The sequence below is a fragment of the Anopheles merus genome, chromosome 3L (assembly GCF_017562075.2).
Source record: "Anopheles merus strain MAF chromosome 3L, AmerM5.1, whole genome shotgun sequence".
In the NCBI taxonomy this organism is placed as follows: Eukaryota; Metazoa; Arthropoda; class Insecta; order Diptera; family Culicidae; genus Anopheles; species Anopheles merus.
The window spans coordinates 30030743-30052783 of NC_054085.1; the positions used below are offsets into that span (position 1 = coordinate 30030743).

General features: G+C 42.8%; 1 protein-coding gene across 5 annotated transcripts in view; it reads left to right on the forward strand.

The window, feature by feature from the left end:
* The window catches only part of LOC121600682 (neurotrimin-like), a 98732-nt gene extending 79251 nt beyond the window's left edge, over nt 1–19481 (forward strand). For 4 of the 5 annotated variants that reach the window (XM_041929522.1, XM_041929524.1, XM_041929521.1 and 1 more), the window contains exons 4-12: nt 8411–8650; nt 12469–12667; nt 12739–12877; nt 12955–13120; nt 13487–13558; nt 14134–14384; nt 14461–14622; nt 15825–15892; nt 16045–19481. In XM_041929522.1, coding sequence (XP_041785456.1) covers nt 8411–8650; nt 12469–12667; nt 12739–12877; nt 12955–13120; nt 13487–13558; nt 14134–14384; nt 14461–14622; nt 15825–15892; nt 16045–16285 — 1538 coding nt within the window. In that variant the 3' untranslated portion in view covers nt 16286–19481. The remainder of the gene's footprint in view (nt 1–8410; nt 8651–12468; nt 12668–12738; nt 12878–12954; nt 13121–13486; nt 13559–14133; nt 14385–14460; nt 14623–15824; nt 15893–16044) is intronic. The other variant, XM_041929525.1, reaches the window with a different exon arrangement.
* Nucleotides 19482–22041: the final 2560 nt, after the last annotated feature.

The window sequence follows — 22041 nt, forward strand, 5'->3', positions numbered from 1 at the left end:
TGCCGGGTTTACACCATTCCTGCGAGTATAAAACGCAGTTTTCTTGCCATAACACTCCTATCGATTTGTTTACACATCTCTCACTAACGAACCCGTCTTATCCCAACGGGAATGTACCACCCCCTTCCCCTCCCCCCTCTACCCCTCCAAACGACATGTGTGCCCATTCCGTGTGCCGTGCAATATAACGGTCTTTCGCGTTAGCAAAATCGAACAAATTTCCGCCAAACAACACGCCCTGCTGCTCCTGGTGTACGGCGTGACAGTTACGAGCGCGTGCCACCGAACGAGTTCCTGCTGCGATTAATAATTCATTACATCTTACCCCGCCGGCGAAACGAAGTGCCGTTACCGCAGTGATTCCGTTGACAGCCCAACGGCCGATTGCACGATTGCCAACCACGGCTAGATTGAATGGCTACCAACGGTCCAATACGCCACGATCGAAATCGCGCGCAAATAGTGCGCACTGTTGCTGTTACACGTTCCTATTATCCTTGTCTCTGCTTTGGTACTAGTACTACTACAAATAGCATTGCCTCGAGAGAACAATTTACAGCAGTGCCCATTACTGCCGGTAGCGATAGTTACAGCAACTACAAGAACAATTGCGACCGATCTCACAGTCTGTCGTGAAAGACTCGTTTGCCAACTGTGCGAAACAATACGAGCGGCACCGCACTTTAGCTTCCGGGCCTAATTAATTTGCAATCATCTTAGATCGGGTATCGCGAATATCGAATTCACCATAACCAGCCAGCGTTGGCACAAATTGGGACAACCTCCCGCCAGCCACGGGCTATAATTTCCCGGTGTCCATTTGCTTAATTCGTAATATTAACCAAATGAGTTTGGGAGAAAGGGCTGGAGCACTGTGACACCGCCACATCGAGCACAGCTATCGTGGGATGTGGCAAGAGATTGTGGTGTACAAAATTTCTGGTGGGTTAATTAAGAGCTCATAATTTTCATCAACACACACACATACACGACAGCTCGCAACTACATTGCATTGCATGCCGCAGTGTTGGTAGAAAACGCAATAAACTACAATTCATTTCTAGCGCAGATTTACGGGTCATGTATGTATGCGGAAAGCAGCAGAACCGGTTGAATGGAGGCTTGAATTTGAACAGTGTTTACACTTGAGTTACAATTTAACTGCCAGCCAGGCCCCGAAAAGCCATATAGGGCCAAGTAATTTACGGAAGTTTGTCGAACAATGGTTACGCATTCATACGCACCCGTGGTGTGACGAATCGGGCCAGTATGTCAGTACGGGGCGACGTATAGTGTAGTGTGTCCGCGTATGTATATATGGCAGTTTCCGATGGGGTGATACAATCTTCGTCGCATAAATCATTAAACCACGGCCACCCACCCCCAGCATGCCGTCACAGGCACATTTTGGGGCGAAAAGGACAAAAAAGGGAATTGCGCCCTCATTTTGCTACAAAGTGTTAGAGTGTTTCAGCGTTACAGAACATTGCAGTGTGCGTTGATTATTCATGTGCGTGTGTTAATCGGCGTTTAAAATTAAAGCGAAACTAATGAAAATTCTTGTGTACTTTTGACATTTGTAGAGAGTTGGGAGAGATTTTAATGATTTGTTTTTGATTTCCGTTACAAATTTACATATTTTAAAGCCGCAAAAGGCACTGCTAATGTCTTTCATTTCATTTTATACATCTATAGTTGACAAAAGAGACTATAAGAGACAAGTATAATATTCAAAGTGGTTCTCCAATTTTCATGTTAATATGTGATAAAACCTGAAATCATCAATTACTTTCTTTCTTAACTTTTTTCTATTTTTATATTTAAAAAAAGATAAAAAAAATAACAAAACTATTATAAAATAATGCAAATATTGTTTGGTTCCGTGATTAAATGACAAGAACAGAAGATATCAAAACAATCTCTTTTTACTGATTAGAAAGCACATTTATTAATCAAGCCTTTATCAAGCTTCAGTATGTTTTTTATTGATTTATTGTTGTTCCAAAATTCTTATTCTTCGTTTATTCGTTAATTTTTCTTTTGTTTTACTTTTACGATTGTCATTTGTAAAATACAAATAAACTATAACGAAGTTTTTAACCACATAGCGCCAGTTTTATATGTATTTTATGTTTATACCGACGCATTTATCCTTTTCCCTCTCCTCTGTATCAATTTCTGTAATTGTAAAAAAAAGTTTAAACTTCCCTGAAACCTTTTCTTTTTCATTCAAATAGAAAAGAAGAGGAAAACTGCTTTATAATGCAATCTTCTTTGAATAAAACCTTCAAATTTGCAATAGAAAAAAACAAGGACACCAACCAACGATGCATCCTTCCCAGTTTGAATAAAGTTCCCAAGCCTCTTTCAAGTTCCTTCAAACCGCGTAACCTACTGTGCAATTAGGTAAAAGACTTCCTTCCGCTTCAAAAAGCAGCAAAACGTTTTCCGAAATATTTCTATTTACTTATCACTAGAAAGATGCCCATTAGCCCAGCAAATGAAGCACGCACACACACACAGTGCGGGTAGAGCGCAGTAACAGAAACAAAAAAAGTGGAAGAAACGATAATCAAACAAAAAAGTTCGTGAGAACTTCCACCCATCCCGTGCACGAATCAAAAAGTACTTTGCACAAGAGTCAGCACTTTATTCACGTCTTTAAAGACAAACAGGGACATTCGTTTGCTCTTCTGTTTAGCTTCTCGTGCTCGGTGCGCACACACACACACACAAACAAACACCGTCATCCCGCAATCACTTCTTTAGTGCAGATGATTATCAAGATGAGAAAAAAGTAGCAAAACTGTGCGCAGCGTGAGGAAGGGAGGGGAAAAATATACACACAAAAAAACACACACACACACACACGCCTCTATCACCCCCTAGGGAGACAGTGATCTCTACCAGTGGGTAAAGGGTGGAATGAAAACAAAAACATCCGCCAACGGGGATCGCGATCATTCATTGATCGATGGGACGGGATGAGAGATGAGCAACCGCACGGAGAAACAATATGGGGCTGCCGGTGCTTCTCCTGGTGCCTCTCCTGTCGTGATATTGAAATGGAAATTAAACACAGGGTGGAAGCGAACAACGGGGATGCGCTGAGGCGCATGACAAAGTGCAGCAAAGATGTTAAACGTTGTTAACAAATTTGCATCCGTAGCAAAAAAGGAAAGAAACCAGTGGCACACAGACGACTTCTCTGCTGCATCTTCTGCCTGATCGTTCGCCGTACTCTGGTGTGGGTTGAAAAAGTGATGCAGTTGTTTATTTTGATTTAAATGATTTAATTATTTTTTGCAAATTGATTTTAATGCGCTTTCCTCCTTTTAGCAAAGGTATGCACTTTAAACTTGTTTAAGAAAAAAAAGATAAGCATTTTTACCCTGCACAGTGCAAAATGTGAGACGATTTCTGGATGCTGCTGACACAGTTTCTGCTACAGAGTGTACAATCAAAAAACCCCTCTCCAAGAAGTGGGAAAAAAACAACAAACAAGTTGATAAATAAACTGCCCACCATCGCACACTACAACGCGGTTCCGGGCGTTATTATTATGTTCTTCCATTTTTCTCCCGCCCAGGGTGCAACCGGTCCGTTACCGGACTAGTAAAAGCAACAGCAAAAAAACGCACGACAAAAGGAAAAACCGGTACACAGCGGTCGTGTCGCATCGTCGCTTTAATGTTGCACCACCAATGCACAATCGATGCAGCAAGAGCAAGTAGCCACGACGAGCCGGTGCAGCTTTAACATCCGGCCAACGCTTTGCTCATCCATCCAAGACCTCCAGCGTTGACATTTAGTTAACAATAACAGCGGCGGCACGGGCCATGGGAGGAACTGGAAAAGATGGACCAGGCACGACGACGACGACGACGTGGACGATGATGATAAAAAATACACAAAATGCCGTCATCATTCATCGTTCGTTATTGCCAACTCGCGTTGCAAGGGGCCCGCGTTGCTCCTCCATCGCGCCCAGCGAAAGGTCAAGTTAATACCCAAGAGGTTTGCCACGCTACTGGGACACGGTTTGGATTTTTTAGCTCCTTTTTTTGTTTTGCAACACCATTTTCCAATGTGCTCACACAATTTTTCAAAAAACCTCAAAGCTAAAACTGTCCCAAACTGAAATGACAATGAAATCCATGCAGCAGCAGGAAAAACACACAAAAAAGCGACACTAAAACAACGCTCAACAACACTGACGTCCTTCGATGGGCGAGAAGCAGCATCGGGGACGAAAAATGGGAGACCGGAAAAAAGGGAGACCTAGCAGGAGGTCGCCTATTTGGCGCTAGTATGCCAGTCACACACACGCGTGCAGGCAGAAGGACGGTACGCGCATCCTGCAGGGAATGGAACTTGTATTTTTCCTCTTTTTTCTCCCGTGTTCCCTGCGGCATACACCACACCAACCACGTGGCCGATTTCGGTCAGCACTCGCTAGTACACGGGCACACTTTCTTCCTTCCCCCTCAGGACGCTTCCCTGCCCAAGGATTCGTGCTGTGCGCGTTCGGAAAAAAATGCTTTTCCCGCTCCCTTAAGGGGATTAGTCATCACCGGAGCAACCGGGTCACAAAGGGGGCTTTTAATTGGTGGAAAAAGTCAAAAATCGAGATCACAAAAGTTGCACCGAAAGTGTCCACTTCCATCAAGCTTAAGTGTCAAGCGTTTTTTGTTGGGGGTAGAAAAATACTTTCCTTCCTCCATCTTAACACTAAATTGTCACGAAAGTCGACATTCTTTCGATTCACAGTGATCCAATATTTGAAGGTGAAATTTGAGCAGATTTCATTCCTGCTCAGCACAACTTTTATCCCACTGTGCAACGGTCCCGGACGGTCAACATCGTCGTGTGCCAGACGATACCCACAGCCCGAAGCACTCCGTTTGGAAAAAAAAGAGAAGCTGTCTTATCATCAAGTATCGAACCAAGGTGAGAGTGGTGCCCCATAAACGATCCCGTAGCAACAAAACAACACAGAAGGCGGCCAAAATCACCCTCAGCAACAGAGCCGAGAACCGAAACGGTGCTCCGGCACAACCGTCCAAATAATGACCCTTATTCCCTATTGTTTCCGAACGTTTCATCTCCTCCCTCTCTCTCTTTATTTCTACCCTATACGCTTGCTTCCTTCGATGCACGTGATATCGGACGTAACGGAATCGGAACTTAAAATGATAAATTTCCTCATATTTGTCATACCGTTCCCGAAAACTTTTTTACACCACACATCGACGACGACGACGACGACGACGATTGGCGCCAAAACTCGGTCGCTCGGAAAGCTCGTGCTGTCCTCGTTTGGGCCCGGGGAAGCGTACGAAGCAAAAAGTTCGCCGCAGGACGCGGAACAAGGGGATCCGGGGTTGTCATACGCGTTACTTTTGGTTCATCGAATCCCGTTCAGCGTCGTCGTACGGGCAGAGAGAGAGAGAGAGAGAGAGAGAGAGAGGTATGCGTACAGATAGCTGACGCCATCGAGGGACAGGAGAACATTGCCGGGCTCAACTTTACGCGTATCCTGTCTGCATGAGGTGAAGTGAAGCATGAAATGGACAAACAGCCCGATTCGTCATTGCTACCATTGGTTCCGCTTTCATGCCCAGAAGCGAAGGAAAGGAACACATCGCCGAACACTTATTACAAGCGCTGGTACATGGTTTTAATTAGTAACACACTTTCTTCCCATTCTTGGGTCGATTGGAGTAGGAGTGGCGGGAACAAACCGCCATTGCCGGTGCTAGAAACAATTAAAGTACGTGCAGTGCCTATAAATTGAGCGAGTGTGATGAGCCATTCCCAGCCCGTAATCGTTTGCCAAATGTGTGTGAATAGACTCTCGCGGCATGGCCTACTGCTAGGAGCCCCTTTGGAACGCATGAACGCACGGGCATGTATTGCGCAAATCGAACCATCCTTGGCAGTCCAGTTGTGAGTGGAGCAGCCCGTGGTCAGAATTGGCCGAGTCATCGGGATGACTCACGCAACCTGAATCGAGATGTGCGGTGGCACTGGCGCTTTTTGGGTTGTGCTTACTCACGCCAAGCTCGTTCGCTTATGTCATTCCGGGGGGAAGAAATTAATAACCCGTGCTTAGGGTGTGCATTCGAATATCCAAGTTGAAGCAAATCGTGCAAAAGTGCCTCCAATACTACGAGAAATACACAACCGCTAATAATGTTATCGTGAAAAACACAAAAACTAACGGTCCGCGCGGTATGACATCACACTAACAAGCGGAACAATTAACAGGCACCAACCGAAAGCTAAACCCATTTGGGCGCTGCTATTGTGGCCCACTTTGCGCATAAACCGTGTTAAAGTGTACGCCAAAAAAGGATTACCTGTCCTGGCGATTACGCCATCCGATTGCTCTCCTGTCATACTCCTGTCATATCCTCCCCTTCATTCTTTCTATTCCCATTCCCTAATTGGAATCGAAGGAATCGTAACAAATGATCGTTTCGAGTACTTCGTCAGCGAGGCTTCATAGTGGGTCTTTGGTAGCGCCGGCGAGAGGGGAAGGTGAGGACTACCTTTTGTTTATAATGACACGTTTGTGCCGGATTTGTCACTTTCGTTTTCGAACCGTTTCGGAGTAACGAGGGCACAAAGGGCTTAAGGGGGGACGACCATGTTAGGGATCTGTTAGTGCTCAGCGACCGTTAGGACACTCTGCTCACATGCATGCACAACAAAAGCTGCACTTTCTATGGCTTTCGTCAGCGCTTTTATTCAACCGCTTGTGTAGCCCTTCGGGGTAATATATGATCGAGGGACACAGAGACATAAAACGGCACACGTCCATGACGGCTTGATCATTGGAGGTACGAGGCAAGTGGACATAGCGAGTGTGTCTGTGACGCTTGCATTCATGCACGATTAAGCGCCAAGTGTTCATGCATATTACAAAGCAGCAGGCACCGTTGGTTATGTTAATCAACCGATTACTAACGACCGGAATGGAGAGCTAGTAGAAGAGATGTGGAGAGAGAGACAAAAAAAAGACGACGATGATTAGCCATCAGAGTCTAGCGCAAGCGACAATCTCTCGGCAAAAATCTCCCGGCAAATATTAACACATTAATGGCAGCAGAACGAATCCAATAGCAAAAAAAGCGGACCTCGGGAATGTGTCATTTGCGACTAATGGCGAACAAATAGAAATGCCACAGTTCATTTCTTTCGCACGTTCTGCAACGGTCTTCTTCTTTTTTTTGCAGCAGCAGCAGCAGTTTTCTTATGAATGGATGTGTTCTTTTACATGCTAAGCACATCATTACCGCAATCCGTGTGCGGTCGCGTAATCAACAGTTACAGCAAAGCGTGAATCACATTATTTATGACATTCCTGAGGCAAGCATCTGGGATTTTTATCTAGCTCCATCTAGTGGAAGATAGAGGAAATGAAATGAGTTACGGTAGCGCTACTCGACGCTAGAGGGCAGGAAGTTTTCCAAGGTTTTTGCAACTCTGTTTGTTCCGCTTTCAGATGTTGAGCCGTTAGTTCTGCGCTATAGCTCATTGGATTGTCTTAAAATATGAGAATTTATTATATTTCATGTACTTTATGCATCTTTCATATGCTACTGCAAGCTTATCCTTTCTTTTACCCGCCATATACCCCCTTTTCATTTTTCTAATGGTACAAGTGTGCATTTTTCACTCAACTTTCCTACTGTACACCTACCAACAATACAATCCCATCGCACCCTAATGGCACTAAACAATGTTCGTTTAATCAACAATAACGTGTCATCGTGCTGGCATTCCAACACATCGCACCGGAAAGAATGCGATAAAACTAATAAACGTTCAATTGTGTGTTTATCGAGCCGCAATTGCTGGGACAACCTCCGCGCGTACGGTTTGCGATGATCATTCCGGGGGCATCATCACAATCGGACCGCCGAAGGCTTCCACCGCGTGGTTTCGTTGTCTTAACACAGCGCGCCGTCATAAATAGTTTTATTACCCAACACCGTTTCGGGCGATTGAAACGGAAAGCCATGGCATGGCATGGCATGGCATCATCATCATCATCACTCGTGCCCTTACATGCTCTCCCCCTACCGGCACATTGAAGCACCACATTTGAGGGCAAGATTGTATGTGAAAACATTGTATCTTAAGTGTCTGCTCGCGTTAGTTGGGCGATTTGGTATAACGTCATCCCGAAATCGTGACCACGACATTTTATCGTGTTTTGACGTTGTAGCGAGTTGGTTAGGTTGCTTCTGTGTTGCAATAGAAGCTTCTTTGCATTTGTAATTCAAATTAAAAAAACTCCCTTTCAACATACTAAATCTCTGGTAACAATGTACGTCCTTTTTTAAATTTTTCACATGATATTAATGATCGATTTGTTTTCGGTTTTATTTTTCACCCACAGCTCTTCCACAGTCGAGCATAAGCGTGTCGAAGGAGCAGCGCAACAAACAGGAAGCAGTGGAAAGCCCATCCGACGACTACGATGACGATTACGACGATGATGAGGACGTGCCGTCGCAGGAGAAACCGGAGATCAGCGACAATGCGCTGCTCGGGACGACGCTGCTCACCAAGGACTACATCGAGCAGGCACGGGAAAGCGAACAGGTTACGCTCAAGTGCGACGTCAGCAATCCGACAAGTAAGTGTGGCTGATGCTGTGCAGTAACGGGGATTGCTGTGTGCTATTTTGCATATTTAGCTGTAGGGAATTCTAAGGGAACGGAGGGTAAAGTGGTGGCGTTTAATGCAAGTACAACGGAATTGAAGCATTGTATAGGATTTTATAAAACGATCAAAACATCAAAAACAGATTAAAACTGTTCGTTATCCCGATTCGTTGGTAATGCAAATCAAAATCTCAAAATGAAGTATTATTTTCATCATTTGTCGATGCTTAAATGGCTGAAATACTTGCACAACATATTAACCTACCAATTACAAAGCTTTTCCTGTCCAGTTTAAGTAAAAAAACATGGAAAAATAACATATTTTCTGAACAGGCTCCAAATTGTTTGGCAAAATGCTTCAGTCAGCCGCCGCCAGATGCGCTAGTGAAAATCTAAATTACACCAGCGAGTACGGACAATGTCCCCCGACCTTAACATTTGCTTTAACAAAAAAAAAACACAAAAATGCTAAAGTAACCATATACCTCCATCTTCCCACAACAAAAAGAAGAAAATTATTTAAATTCAAATTTGTTTATCCAAAACCCCTGAAATTGCTACAATTGGACAGCATATAGCAACTAAATTAAATTATGAATTGTTTCAAAAATAATTCCATCTGTTGTTTCTGGCAGCTTTCATGAGAATAGCAAATCCTATCCCAATCTGCTTCTAAGAAGTACTATCTTCTCGGAATATGTCCACACACTCACACATACGCACGGGCAAAGTCCGACGTACGGATCCTTTTACGTCAGCTTAACGGAATGCTTTCACGATCCATCATTTCAGCAGCCTCCCCTGGGGGAATCCTTTTCGGTACGGGATTTTCCCTCTCTCACTCGTGTGCTTTTTTCTGTTGTTATTTTGTAAGCTCAGTTCTCTCTAGACCATTTCCGAACCTTTTTTTTTTTTTTTGGTAGCTACTTTTTGCTCCTCTCAATGGCCAGTATTACTCATCCTTGCAAGCAAGCAAGCCACTGTCATGTTCGCGCGTGAAGCAAACCGTGAACGTGACCCGTGTGCATGAACATTGTAAAACGGGGGGAAAATGGAATCACTTTTCGACGGTTCATGCACCGTGATTGCTCGCCGTGATGTTGTGATGTGCACACACACACAAACACGATGGTGCTGATGAGCATATGCAAATCTGCATCTAGATCCCCCACCCGTATGCAAATGTCCGGAACGGTCATGCACCGAGCGCGCGAAAGACAAAGGGTTTGGAAAGGGAGCATCACTAAAAGAAAAAGGGACCCTCGGGGCGGTCCAGGCAGTCCTCGAGCCCACCGTTGACATGATCGTTGATAATCCATTGATGGAGTGTTTGCCATTCGATGGTCGAGCAAATCTTCGTAGGAAACATATTTCTTTCTTCTCTTCCCTTCCCTAAGCACCCACCACAACCAAGCAATATTTCATTCACCCTCCTTCAGGCAGGCAGCCAACCAGCCTGCCAGGACATTGTTGTACCCTTTGGGGGTTTTCCGTGCGATCGGGACAGTACGGAAGGCTTACGGCAAACCAACCCACGGTACCCACCGTACACAGACGGTCCGGGGGCTTGGGTTTGGTTTCGGGAAACGATCGGCAAACGATTGATTGATTGATGGTTTAATGAAGCCTTCCAGAACACAGAAGGTTTCGTGGACGGGCGTGACTGTAGGGTGTGTAAGTGGGAGCGTTCGAAATGTAGGCAACTGAGACCCAAAGGGGGAATGCACGATTTGCAACATTTGTACAGATAAGCTGACAACACAATTTCAAATCAAAGTCCAGTATTGCACCTACTGCTGGCGTCGGTTGCACTGACCTACCGCAAACGGTACGGTGGTGTGACAGGCACGAGCAGCATAAATCAATCCCCCGAATGGGTTCCTTGGACGATTGATGTTGCGGGTTTGTTTGTAAATTGTGCATGTAGCATTACAAACATTGCTAGGATTTAGGATTGTTTTGTTTATCTAGCAGTGCAGACATTTTTTAAACATAAATTAAAATGTTCAATCATAAGAAATTAAGGATGTAGTAAAGCTAACAAATTTAAGCAATCTATAAAAACAGAACAAGTAAAGTAACATGCAACAATAAAGACACAAACATTGAAAGGCATACAAAAATAACAAAAAAAAAGAACCATAAACGAAAAAAGGTAAACGTTAAACGTAAATAAAGATAATACAAACATTGTAGGAATACAAGTTATATTTAGACAAGTAAAGTGAAATTAAATGAAGAGAATAAAACATAGAAAACATTTTATAGAAAATCAGCAATATGCCTTTATAAGGGTATTCCTAAAGAACACATTTAACAACAAGAAACAGAAAAAAGAATTGAAAAGCAAAGTAAACTGACAAGTAAACACAATGAGGTTTTCATAATTGCAATATGTCTATTGCATATGTAACAATTCAAATTTAGGAAAATAATAAGAAAAATTGTCATAAATGTCCTTAAAGCTAAAGTAAAAAAGAAAAACATTAAAAGTAAACGAAGAAAGTTAAGTCAGTAAAAGAGCCGTATAATAAGCTAATCTGACATCAGTATTATCAACTTTAATATGCAAAATACAATCATTTATTAGCGGTCATAATAACAGGTATGAAATGTTGTATTAAAAAGATCTAACTAAAGCTACATCACTACTCCCCATACCTTCGAAGCCACTCGAGAGGATAATCAATCTCATTCGCAAGCGACTGTTTAATTGATTTAATTATTTTCCAACGATATCCATGCATTACTTTTACAACCAGCCAGCGAATCTTGTCAGCTATCGCAAATGGATTCGTTAAAATTCAAGGCTACCCCGTCACCTGCTTTATGATCCGCGTTAGCATAATTCCGCTAGACTCACGATTCAGCAGTGACTGAGGGGAAAAAAAACATTCTCCAAGCCTTTCCTATATAGTTTACTTTTCGCTGCATACACAACCACACTTCCCCGATCAAACAGCTGACTGTGCACCAGCGCTTTCCGGCATACCCTCTCTCGTGCACCCCGACAGATCGATCAGAGCCGGAAAGTCTCTAGACTCTTTGGGTACCGAATGCTTCTAACTACCAGCTACGGGTCTGGTTTTGCATTTGCATGACAGCAGCCTCCACCTCCAACACCGCACACACTAGACGGTACCTCGCGTGAGTGGTTGGCGTTTGGGCATTGGGGGCCACCGAGAATTCAACGGCACGGTCTGCCACTGGCAGAACTCGTAGCTTAGATGAATAATTTAATTGCTCCATTGCATCTCCCCGGGTGCGATAAATTCACCCTAGCTGGGTGTGTTTGCTGGCGGGTTGAACGACGTGCGGCAGCGGCGGCTCCACACTCGCTTACTTTACCTGCAATTCATTAGTGCCTGGAATCGATAAAACTGCACGCCAAGTGGCTTCTAATGCCAACTGCTTCGTGTGTGTGTGTGTGTGTTTTTATGTGTATTTCTTTTATTTTATTTGCATGTGCAGGTGCATTTTATTTACGCTTGCTGTGCCATTCCTGTGCCACTCGGGAACGGTGCACGAATGCATTTAGCGTGCAAAACTGTTCGGCATTCCAATCCGATTCTCAGGAATGCTTACCTCGGCGAACATATTTTGCCAGCTATAGGGAATGCAAGGTCATGGCATCGCAAGTTATTATGTTTGTGAGGGGAGTTGTTGGTGGGCTTGGTTATTAAGCAGAATGAGCGGTTTCAAACCCAACTTCAAAGGAATGCTGAACTAGACAAGGTGTAAGGTAACGCAAGTGCTGCTTCTAATTACTTCCATCTCATCAATTTTCCAGCTAACACCATCATCATATGGTACTACAACAACAAGCCCATCTTTCAGCAGCTGATCCGTCTGATACCGGACACGCGGTATGAGCGTGGCCCCGACTTTTCGCTTGTTATCGACAACGTGCAGCTCACGGACGAGGGTGTTTACTCCTGCCAGCTACTGCCCAACAATATGACGGTTAAAATTGAGCTACAGCTGTTGACGTGAGTACCTTAAAGGCATACGCTCCTGCCAGGGTCAACATATCTCCCATTCCATCCCTTCCATCCTTCAGGCCACCACGAGATGTCCACATCATGCACGGTAGCAAAACCATCAACGATACGATTGAGATGCATCAGCGCGATCGCAAGGTAGTGCTGCTATGCTCGGCCGGAGGACATCCGACGCCCCTCATCACCTGGGCTTATCGGGTAAGTTACCGAGAACTTGATCGCAGCCCTTCACAGGCCACGGATCATTAACTGTGTACTCGACTGTTCTTCGATAGGGACGCCATTTGGATGAGGAAAACAGCCGCCAGCTCGGTATCAAGCTGCGCAAGGAGTTTTTGGAAATCCACGAGGTGAAATCGCAACACGCCGGAGACTACGAGTGTATGGCCCAGAATGGTATTGGCAACCCTATCAGCCAGACGGTGACTGTCGTTGTAAAAGGTAAGGAGGGGAGAATTCACAAGTGAGTCAGTACCGGGCTTCAGCAGCAGTGGGAGACTTTCTTTTTATCACAAGAATTTTGCTAAGAATTTTTACATGACGTATGGGGGAGTTTGTTTTTTTCTTTGTGAAGCAAATTTCTTCTAAATCCTTATCATCTTTTTTACTTTTAACCTCATGATTCACACACCCACATCTTAACATAATGCTAATTGTTTTGAATCTGTTCATGCCATCATGCGACTTCATTCGACATCATTCCGACACACTCTTGTCTGCCTCACTCCGTCACCGTGGGCATCCACGCTCCGTTCATTACGTTAACACACGTCACTACCATCACAAACAATACAAAACCCGTCGCAGATGATTCATCGGAAGAGCTGGAGGATGATTACATGGATGACGCTAATGTAACTGCACCGCCGCTGGAGAAAGGTCATCATTAGTGGAACATAATACCACATTCGTAGTGTTGTTGTTTTTTTTTGTACTTCGTTTTTGACTTTTGACTGCAGCTTTGCCGCACTGCCACACACACATGTCAGACAGCGAGAGCGTAGTAGATTCCACCGTAGGCTCTCCTAACACCTGCTGTACATAGCGCACGAGCACGACCACAGTATCGCACAGTTTGACGTCTAGTACCGCATTGTTTTAGCATTGTAGACAGCATTGTACAACACATTTATAGCACATTTAGAGTGATTTTAATTTTTGGCAAAACATAGCCCAGGAAACGGATTATGCCTTAGTGTCACACTGCCTCCCGTTTTGTACCATCATCCGACTCCAAAATGATCCAGCATGGTATCACCACTAACTTCATTTGCGCATTATTACCGTGGAACGACCACAACACCCTGAAGCATGTTTGCAGTGGTATCCTTCTGCCTGCATTATGATTTTCAAGTCCCTCGAATAGCCTCTCTAGATCCCTTGCGTAGATCCACCATTACCAAAAACTGCAGCGTCTCAGTAACAATCTCCCTTGCCGGCTCTCCTCATTGCAGGTAGCCCAATCATTCACAAGCATTCCAGCTACATCAACACGGCGATCGGCGAGAACGTGGAAATGGTCTGCCTGTACGACAGCAATCCGGAGCCACGCAAAATCCAGTGGATTCGAAATGATGAGATCGTTCAGCCGGTACCCGCCCAAACCATCATCATGAACGATCATCACAATCACCACAACCGTACCCGGCTCACCATCAAGAACGTGCAGCAGAAGGACCTGCAGGCGTACTACTGCAAAATTGAGGTGCGTGTGGGAAAAGTTGAAGATTCCTGTGCAGGGTGGTCTCATGTGCTTTAATGTTATCTAATTGAATTCACAGAACGAGCTAGGCGAAGCAGTATCGAAAACGATTCTCGGACTGACGCCGGGCGGTGCACATCTGATGCACTCCAACTCTTCGGACGGTTTGCTGCACACGTGGTGGAAGATTCACAGCATTCAACAGATCTCTGAGATGCTCGTGCTTTACCGAGGAGAGAATGTAAGTTCCAAGCAAGATGTACTTTGAAGGTCTATTAGGCATTGGTGGGTCGTGTTCCTGTTTCTCTCTTGAGTATTGCAATAGTTCTATTGAATCGTTGAATGTTTTTGGGGATCGAGAAAAACAAATTGACATGCTATCACTGACACATTGATCGTTTTCATGTCGTAGCACAAATACGCTGGTAGTGATACTAAATACTGCCTGCCTGTTTAATCTTGCGCCATCTGTTGAGCAGTAGCAGTACTATGTTCAATAATTTTTTTTTTCTATTTTGGCTACCCTTTAATTTGTCTTCAATAATTGACATTTCTATGTAAAGCATTTTTCTATGAGTAAAGACCAATTCAATATAATCGATGCAGTCAAATTTCGTAAAACATTGACAATTGATACATCTTCTATTTGGCGTAAATTTCCAACGCGGACATGCCGGTCTCTATAAAGGCTTTCGGGGCTTTACTCCGAACCACGCAACCGGATAGTCAGTCCTTGGCTAGGAGGAGACGATCCATTCTAGGCTTGAACCCACGACAGGCATAATGTTAAGTCGTATTACTTGACGACTGTACCACAGCACCGTACCTACATTCGGACTAAAACTGGTTAAAAATATCTCAAATTTTTAAATCCATTCATGGAAGTATCAAAAACTGGAGTTTTGGAACTTCGCTATGTTTCAATAATCGAAAATAGATCATTTTGTTTGTTTGTGTGTTTTGTTTGTATCCGTAAGAAGCCAAAACAAATCTGAACAATCAAAAGAGCTGATGATGTTTCCGTTATGCTTTTTATAAAAGCAGCACCATCTAGTATATAACAGCAGTACTATACAAAACAAGGTTTCTGTAATCGAAAAGATTGCTTCCGCATTCTGCACAGATTTCAATATTTAACTAGTTCAAATGTATATCCTTTCCATAAGATATGAGATCCAATCGGCAAGGCCTGAACTGAAACAAACCTAATTCAAGCTGTCGAACACAAATCGGAAGGTCACGCCTATTCCAGGCCAAATCTCAACCTTCGTTACATTAACTCTTTATAAGAAAGAGAGAGAGAGAGCAGTTTCACCAATTATTTAAACCCAACACATTAACCCTACCGATCTTTCTTTGGACCTTTCACCCTATGCTCACCTCATTTGCCATTTTTTCTTCTTCTTTTCTTTTCTTGCCCCCCCAACATTGCCTCCAACACAGACCAAATACATACCGGTGACGGCCGAAATCTCCAGCCACGACCAAAACCCGGACGGCTACACCTGGACGTAAGTATCCCGGCATTTCTGGGTCACTTTTTTAAGACAAAATAGAGAAAAAAAGGGTGACAAAAATCTTTACTCTAACCCTTTCGCTTTCGAACGAATTGGTTTCGCTTCGACTGCATTTCCGTCCGTCTCTCTCGCCCTCTATTATCTAGGATTCGCAAATCGATCCGACTTCCGGAGGGCGAATGGTTCGTGACGGCCCGGGCACGCAACACCGAGGGTTGGTCCAGTGCCGAAAGCCTGCCGCACCAGTTCCAGATCCGTGACGCGATGGACAACATTCAGGTGGCTTCGATCGGTGGTTCGAGCGGAGCGCACCGGACACTGTCGGTGGGCGGGCTGGCGCTACTACTGCTGCTGGTGCTTCCCTTCGTTAAAACGCTAGCGTATTAATGTGCTGCATGGCGGTGGGAGCGAGCGTGTGGGAATGTGGGAAAGCGAGCGATTGGAAAGGACACAAACACACACACACGCACGTACATGCTTTTAAAAAGGTAGCATAAATAAGTGAAAACCGAACCAATCCACACGGCCAACACGGATCACACGGAGTTAAAGTTTCAGCAGTCAGGATGAGAGCTTTGGCAACCGATTTCAGTTCTGTTGCTGGAGGTTTGTTGGATTTGTGGGGAAAGGCGAGAGGGGATACTTCATCATGATTTATAAAGCCAGTGGCAAACAGGGACTAATCCTTCATGGCAGCCCCCAGAAGCTGGTGCGTGTGCGGTAAATTTCCCCTACTTTGCTACATATTCGCAGATAGCAGGATGGAGCAAAGTGAGTGAAACGAGTTAGCCGTTAACCGAGACCCAAGATACGTCCAACGCAAATTGCACAGCATAAAGGGATGGCCCAAAGGTAGCGCGTGTGTTAGTGTGTGTGAGTGAACGCAAAACTTCCCTCATTCGCAAAGACAGTAAAACACATCATCAATTCCCCAATGTGATGTGGTCATCACCCGGTCTGGGTCGCAGTATACACGCACGCATGCAGCCACAGATACGACTCGTGAACATGAAACAACGTATGTAGGGATGCAAAATCAAAGCGATATAGTTATTACGGTAGGCAATGTGAGAAAGCGCGAGGATTACAAGTAGTTTAACCAAAAGAAGAATCTTCATAGCACAGACCCTTAACCAATCCCCACCACCACCATTCGCTGAAATCGTTCACAAAGTAGCAAAGCAAGCAGGTCATGCCATTGGTGATAAGGATGCGCACGTATACGTGGCATATAGCTGGGCCATCGATAGAGAGAGAGCAGAGAGAGGCAGCGAGAGAAAAACGATAAACATACGCTACTGGCGTCACTGTTCACTCGTGCCCAACATTAAACATTAAATAAAACGCGTCCAGTTGCGGGTTCCCTTCCCATGTTCCAATGATTTCGTTTGAAAGAGAAACGAAATGGTTTTTTTTCTTTTTTAATTGCATTCTACCTTACTTTGCCTTTGAAAAGTTTTGTCTTTTAGAAAAAAAAATTCCTTAACCCCCGAGACTGTTCCCTAGGTTATTTTGCAAGTAAAAGTCACAACAAAGGGAGCAGTATAAACATGCAAAACAAAACATGAAGGAGTTTTTAATTGTTATAGACAGCAAACAGCAAACGAAAAATGAGAAATCAATCTATAACTAGATCAAAACTTTAAACAAAATTGTAACCAAAATTGCCTTTGGATGAAAACCGCTCGACGTGTAATGTAAAACAACATAAAAGAGGAAAAAACCCGAACAAGTAAACGCAAAAGCCACTTCTGAAAACTTGATAGCACACATTGCAACTAGCCAAAATTACACACAAAACAACGAAAATGAATGCAAGTGAAAAGGAGAACCTTAAAAAAGCGTATTAAATTGAACAGAGATTGTACAGAGCCAGAACAGAAAATCATTACTGCAGCAGACCAAACATACAAAGTCGGGTGTCGTATTCCTTAAAATCCATTACATATATATTATGGCTTGATACCATTTTTTTACATAGGTTTAGCACACTACACATCCATCTCTACATACACACAGGCACACACATACATAGTTGGTCCCTTCCATCCTTCCAAATGTAAATGTAGACCGTAAAGAATCCGCAAATTGGCGAAACGTTATTTCTCTTTTAAACTCGCCAAAACCCTCCCCAGTGTGCGTTAGTTGGTAGTGTAATCGTTTTAAGATGAACCTTCATTCATGTTCCCTTCTTTACGTCCGTTATTGTTTTGTCTTTAAGCTATCTTGCTACTTCATTATCTATTTCTATTTTATTTTTCTGTTGTTTCCCCCTTTTCTCTTTACTCTCTTTCACCGATCCTATCAACCTGCTAAACACTTAAGTTAAACTTAGTTAACCTTTAACGTAGTGCTCTAAGCTATCGTATAGTATTTTGAGGACAAAGGATCAAGTCAAATTTGCGTAGTAGTGGAGAGAAAGAGAGAGAGAGAGACGGTTGTACTATAGAGGAAAACTGCACACAAAAGGTGCAACAAAGAGAAACTAGAAAAGAGAAACTAGCGAAGAGAAAGGGGCGAATGCGGATCACAGTTTTGGCACACAGAGAAAGAACCAAACCAAACAGAAAAAAATGTGCGTGTTAAAGCAGACGGGTTGCCGTACTTTCTGCGTTCTAGGCTTAGAATGATAAGAATCCGTTCCGTTGTTTTTTTTTTTTACTTTTAATAAAACAACAAACACAAACAGCTGCTCCGAAGTACGGTACTATATAGAGACAAACATTTACACAATTTTTATCACACACACACAGACATCAAGTTCATGTACCAAATGCAATAAACACAAGATAAAATGGATAAAATTTAAAATGCATTATATGCTTATAGAAAATTACAAAAAAACGTATTATTCGTCAAAAAAAGGGTTAAAACAAAACTTGCTAATATGAAGATACAAAAACATACAACATGTAGCAAATCATATACCTTTTGTGTCGTAAGGGGCAAGCAAACGTAGCCATCCCCATAAGAAACCAAAAAAAAAAAAAACCACAACAACAATAACACCCAGAGCCTTTATCCTAACAACCAGAGCAGAAATGTTCGTTTTGTTTGTTTGAAATGTATTGTTTTTTTTTCTTTCGTTTTTGTCTACGGGCACAACCGATTCGCCATCTAAATGTTAACCAATGTAATCATGTTTTTACTGTGTGCAGCGCGTGTAACAGAACGGTGCATCGCAAAACAAATTGTGCTATAGGTTCGTATATGAAAAGGGTTTAAGATAACCCTCCAATCGGTACATTAAAAAAAACTATTTAAATGCCGAAGTATTTGCTAGAGACATATTGATCGGTAGGTAAACAGTAAAAGCGATAAAACAGCAAGGAAAAACCACAGAGCAAGGAAAGAAGGTATAAATAAATATGACAAAAAACATACTAAACAACACAACCTTTTGATTGGGAGAGTAAAAAAACAAATCAAAATCAACACTTACACACAACTACTAATCTAAAATATGAGCTATGTTCGGTATCATTAATGAATGTTGAATAGAATTGGTGAACATTAACTAGATATGGCAAAATTAACGAAAATAAAACGCAAAATAAACGGAGTTGCTGCGGTAACAGTTGAAGCACGAGTTTTACGCAAAAGCAGGAAATAAAGAGCATCGTTAGAGCAAGAGCAATCCATCTTCAGGCAACGAGGTGAAAAACCAAGAGAATAGAATGGAAAATAAATGAAAATTATAAATCCAAAACGTAACACATGGTCTTTTTCTTCTTCTTGTAGCTTCTTCTAAAATTGTATATGTTTTTACATGTTTTTTACCTTTCACACACCCACACACACACAAACTTTACATTAAAACAGGTTCCAATCGTACCAGCAGACACAGTTCAAAATGGCGCTAATGATCCTCTTTAGGTTTGCTTTACCGTTACACTACCCGTGGCACCTGGCGGTCGTTTAGTTCCCCAAAGGCTCATTTAGGATTTAACCGAAATTTTACGAATCTTCAAGCATATAAAATCTCACCTAAAAACTTGCCAACAACGTACCTGCGGTGAGTTCCTTCGAGTGGGAAGAATCAATAAATGCCCATCCCTTATAAATTGATCAATGTACCTGTGGCTAAGGACCTTGTTTTACCCACCGACCTTAATGTATGTATATAGATCATCGTAACCGTTTTGCCCGTAACATTGTAATAACCAAAAACGTATTGGTAGCTTTAGTTATCTTCCTCCAATACTTCTAATGATTGGAACATTTTCTAGGTAGCCAAAAAAACGAAACCCTTCAATAAAACAATATTTGTGGGTGTTTTTTTTATCGCTTGTTTTAACACCTCCACTTTCTCAGCCAATACTACCTGTCATCTTATACACCCAAAATTACATCCATTTCATCGTTTAATGACCGTGCAAGGTGTAATGGTTTATGTTCAAATACAGTCATTTTTTAGGTTTTTTTTCGTAGTATTGGTAGCATATGCTATTATATTGACTTCACACTTGCGATCGCTTTACGATACTTAATGATCAATCGAAATGATCATCCGGAGAATCAGTAAACCTAACAATAATCCTTACATTTTGCCTAGCACTGAAAAGTTATTTTACAAAATTATTCGTTTTAGATTATAGAAAGAAAGTCAAGTTGCACAACAATATAAACAAAGCCCATATTTTACTCAAATCACGTCCCCAATACAAGTAAATCCTGAAATGACTTAAAAATAAACATGGAACATGTACTTGATAAACCGTTTTCTGGCTCAGTTTGCAATGTGAACAGCATTATTCCAAACTTGCAAGATGTTTTTCAACGGCTGTCATTACTGGCGATTGTTGAATAATAATGCCGTTCACATTAGAAACTGACCTGGAAACAGTTATGTTAACAACAAGATTATATTCTTTTCAGTTTAATGATTAGTTACAGTTCTGATAACCTAAAAGTAGTAATATGAATGGTTGATTTGGTCAAAAAATTAACTAAAATCATAATGTAAAAAAGAAATGAAGGCAAAATTAATATCCGAAAAGAGGTGCAATTGGTTAATGGATTGAATATGTTTTTGTGGGATTTGATTAGATAGACTGAAGTCAACATAATCCTAGAACGGCTACCCAAAGCAAAATGAGTCTCTTGAACGTGCGATTGTGCTGCAATTACTATTTAAAACAGGCAAACACATAATCTACCGAACCGGGTTTTGGTACCTTTTCTTGGATTAGAATGCCATTTTTGGGATTTCCATTGAAGTTGTGTTTTTCCTCGCTGTCTGCGGGATATTCACAACAACAAAAAAAACAATACCGTTTTTCACGGAATTTTGTCAACGCCGGTAACACAAGTACCGTGTAATGTGTTTTGAGGAATATGGGACATAAACAACGGTCCGTTTAGAGTTTTCACACCTCAGGGAGTCTTCTAAGCTCGGTACCCCCAAGGCCCTGGAAGGATTACCTGAAGGTTTTGAAAACCCACATACAGGCGTGTATCCTACAAGCGTGTCTTCTACCCATGTATGTGAGTGCAAATCAACCATTCGGATCATTCTGTCGATCAGGTAAAGGAGAATTCCCCATCTCTGTGGCTACATGTTTGCTATAAAACGTGCCATTCTGAATTGTCCACTATACAGTCGCATTCAAGCCATTGTGCAGACGACATCAGAACAACCAGTAAATCCCACCCAAAAGCAGCTCTATACTAACAAAAGCTGTGTTATTCATCAGCAAGCAAGCAGGCAGGCTAACAGCTCCAGTCAAGATGAATAGAATCGTTGCACTGAACCGCTTGCAGCATCTTCCAAAGGAGCGTCCGTGCTTTATCGCAAAGGAATCATCATTGGCAATCGGATTAACTAATGCAGCACCGACGATTCAAGACGCGGAAGACGATTCACAAAGGCTGCTGAACGAACGGACAGCGAAATCTCCCTCGATCGCATCCCGACTGCTGCGGCAGCAATGGCTTAAAAGGACCATCCCGGAAGTGGTGCGAAAGATGGGCATATGGAAAAATCTGCACGAAACATGGAAGCGTGTATGATACGAGCGCAAAGGATATCCTAAGAAACGTACGACGTAAGGTGATCCGGCAGTACGAATGTGTGCAAAGCACAATCAGAACGAACTATATACTTTTGTAAATAGTGTAATTTTAGACGAATAGAAATAAGT